General features: G+C 43.7%; 1 protein-coding gene across 1 annotated transcript; it reads left to right on the top strand.

The window, feature by feature from the left end:
• The first annotated feature begins 452 nt into the window (after positions 1–452).
• Positions 453–1,149, top strand: LOC127666160 (60S ribosomal protein L9-like). The gene has a single exon (XM_052158912.1). It carries the CDS (start codon positions 476–478, stop codon positions 1,052–1,054), a length of 579 nt encoding a protein of 192 aa, XP_052014872.1. The 5' UTR covers positions 453–475; the 3' UTR covers positions 1,055–1,149.
• The last annotated feature ends 1,175 nt before the right edge of the window (positions 1,150–2,324 follow it).

Here is a 2,324-nt window from a genome sequence, read left to right on the forward strand (position 1 = left end):
TGAAACACTAAAAAAATAGGGCAAGCGTGCATACGGTTTTCTAAAATGGAATTACATAAGCTGTATTGCTTTTATCCCAACGTGTTCCAGACCTTTGTGATATAGCAAAAGTGGGAGGAGAAGGGTAATTTACAGTTAGATTTAAATAAGGGACAGCATTCCCTCATTGGTTTTATTCTATGTCTGATAGTTAATTAAGACAAGGCTCTAAAAGGACTCTTAATGAATCTTGAGGCAAAATTTGACTTCAGTATAAAATCTTAGCAGCAAAAACAGCGGTGTTCAATCACCAAATGGGCTCAGGACAGTCCTGAACTCTTTAAGGTTGAAATGTTATACCAGAGTAGAAGCTAATGCCACTGTCTTCTCCCTAACACGTTGCTTTACAATCACCAATGCTTTCCAAACACTGACCATCATTTTTGTAATTGTAAAATGGTCTCAAATCGCTTTTTTTGCCCCATCTACTGCGAGAATGAAGACCATTCTCAGCAATCAGACTGTCGACATTCCAGAAAATGTCGACATCACTCTGAAGGGGCGCACAGTCATTGTGAAGGGCCCCAGGGGAACCCTGCGGAGGGACTTCAATCACATCAATGTAGAACTGAGTCTTCTTGGAAAGAAGAAGAAAAGGCTCTGGGTTGACAAATGGTGGGGTAACAGAAAGGAGCTGGCCACTGTCAGAACCATCTGCAGTCATGTTCAGAACATGATCAAGGGTGTTACACTGGGCTTCCGTTACAAGATGAGGTCCGTGTATGCTCACTTCCCCATCAACGTCGTCATTCAGGAGAATGGGTCTTTAGTTGAAATCCGAAATTTCTTGGGTGAGAAATACATCCGCAGGGTTCGGATGAGGACAGGTGTTGCTTGTTCTATGTCTCAAGCCCAGAAGGATGAGTTAATCCTTGAAGGAAATGATATTGAACTTGTTTCAAATTCAGCCGCTCTTATTCAGCAAGCCACAACAGTTAAAAACAAGGATATCAGGAAGTTCTTGGGTGGCATCTATGTGTCTGAGAAGGGAACCGTGCAGCAGGCTGACGAGTGAAGCCTCAGTTTCCAGCTCCAGAAACAAGATCCCGATCATGAATACAATTTGGGCTCTTTGAGGACAATAAAGGACTTGTATATTGAAAAAAAAAAAGGTCTCAAATCTTTGAACTGAAGTAAGAACAGAAGTGCTTACCCTAAGGTCTCTGTGTGAACTGTCTCGTGGCTGAGAGCCTTCACAAGGGAGATGCCTTCTGGTGTTCACCAGATGCCTTGTACAGCAGAGAAAAGGGAAAGTGCCGTTACAAGACTTTCCACTATCGTATTATGTGAGGAATAGACTCTCGATGGCATAGAGAATCAACAGACCACTATAAAGAAGTTTGTAGACTATTACTGTGGAAAAGTTAGACCAAAGAAGCTTATCTGTGTAAGCTAGGATTGGTTGTAGCTAATACAGCATAGAAATGGTGCTAGCAGGCGCTGTGTGTGCCCCAGAGGCTATGCCAAATATCCATGATACCAAGCTTACTTTAGAATCATTAAATGGGAAGAAAGTGGAGACTATCCAGACTCATTCTCTAGACTTACTGTGCTCTGTGTCAATGAGGTTGGTGAACCAGCACACCAGGCTATATGTATTAAAAGTACACATCAGGCTGGAGAGATGGCTCAGCGGTTATGGGCACTGACTGCTCTTCCAGAGGTCCTGAGTTCAATTCCCAGCAACCACATGGTGGCTCACAAGTATCCGAAATGGGATCCGATGCCCTCTTCTGGTGTGTCTGAGGACAGCAACCATGTACTCATACATTAAATGAATAAATAAAAAAATTTAAAAAGTACACATGACTTTGCATGTAATTCTTTCTGAATAAGGCTGTTTTAACAGCCAGCTGGCTCTGCTCTAGAAGCTGCCGCATTCAGCCAAGGTCAGTCAGCAGCAGTATCTCTAACAGGTCTGCCGGGGTAGGGATCGTGTCGGTGGCAGTTCAACAATGCCGAGTCTACACGTGCTTCTAATTAAGTCACCCAAGACTGCTGCTTAATACATCATCTGGTAAAGTAAAACTAGACAGCTGTGTGAACTTAGCATTTCAGTCTGCTGAGCCTGGTCTGGGGTAACATCCTTTCCTGGACCACAAAACCACTAACCGAGCCAACAAAGGTCAAATAGCATGGGAAGTCATCTGTCCAAATCGCAGAAGATATAGACATCTTTCTCAGAGGAGGTCATTGTTTGTGGGGAATGGGGAGAGGAAGACAAACATGTATATCCTAAGGGACAGCACCCAGGAGAGCCTGCTACAGTGGCACAAACGCATGGC

This window comes from Apodemus sylvaticus, chromosome 15, assembly GCF_947179515.1.
Source record: "Apodemus sylvaticus chromosome 15, mApoSyl1.1, whole genome shotgun sequence".
NCBI classification, from domain to species: Eukaryota; Metazoa; Chordata; class Mammalia; order Rodentia; family Muridae; genus Apodemus; species Apodemus sylvaticus.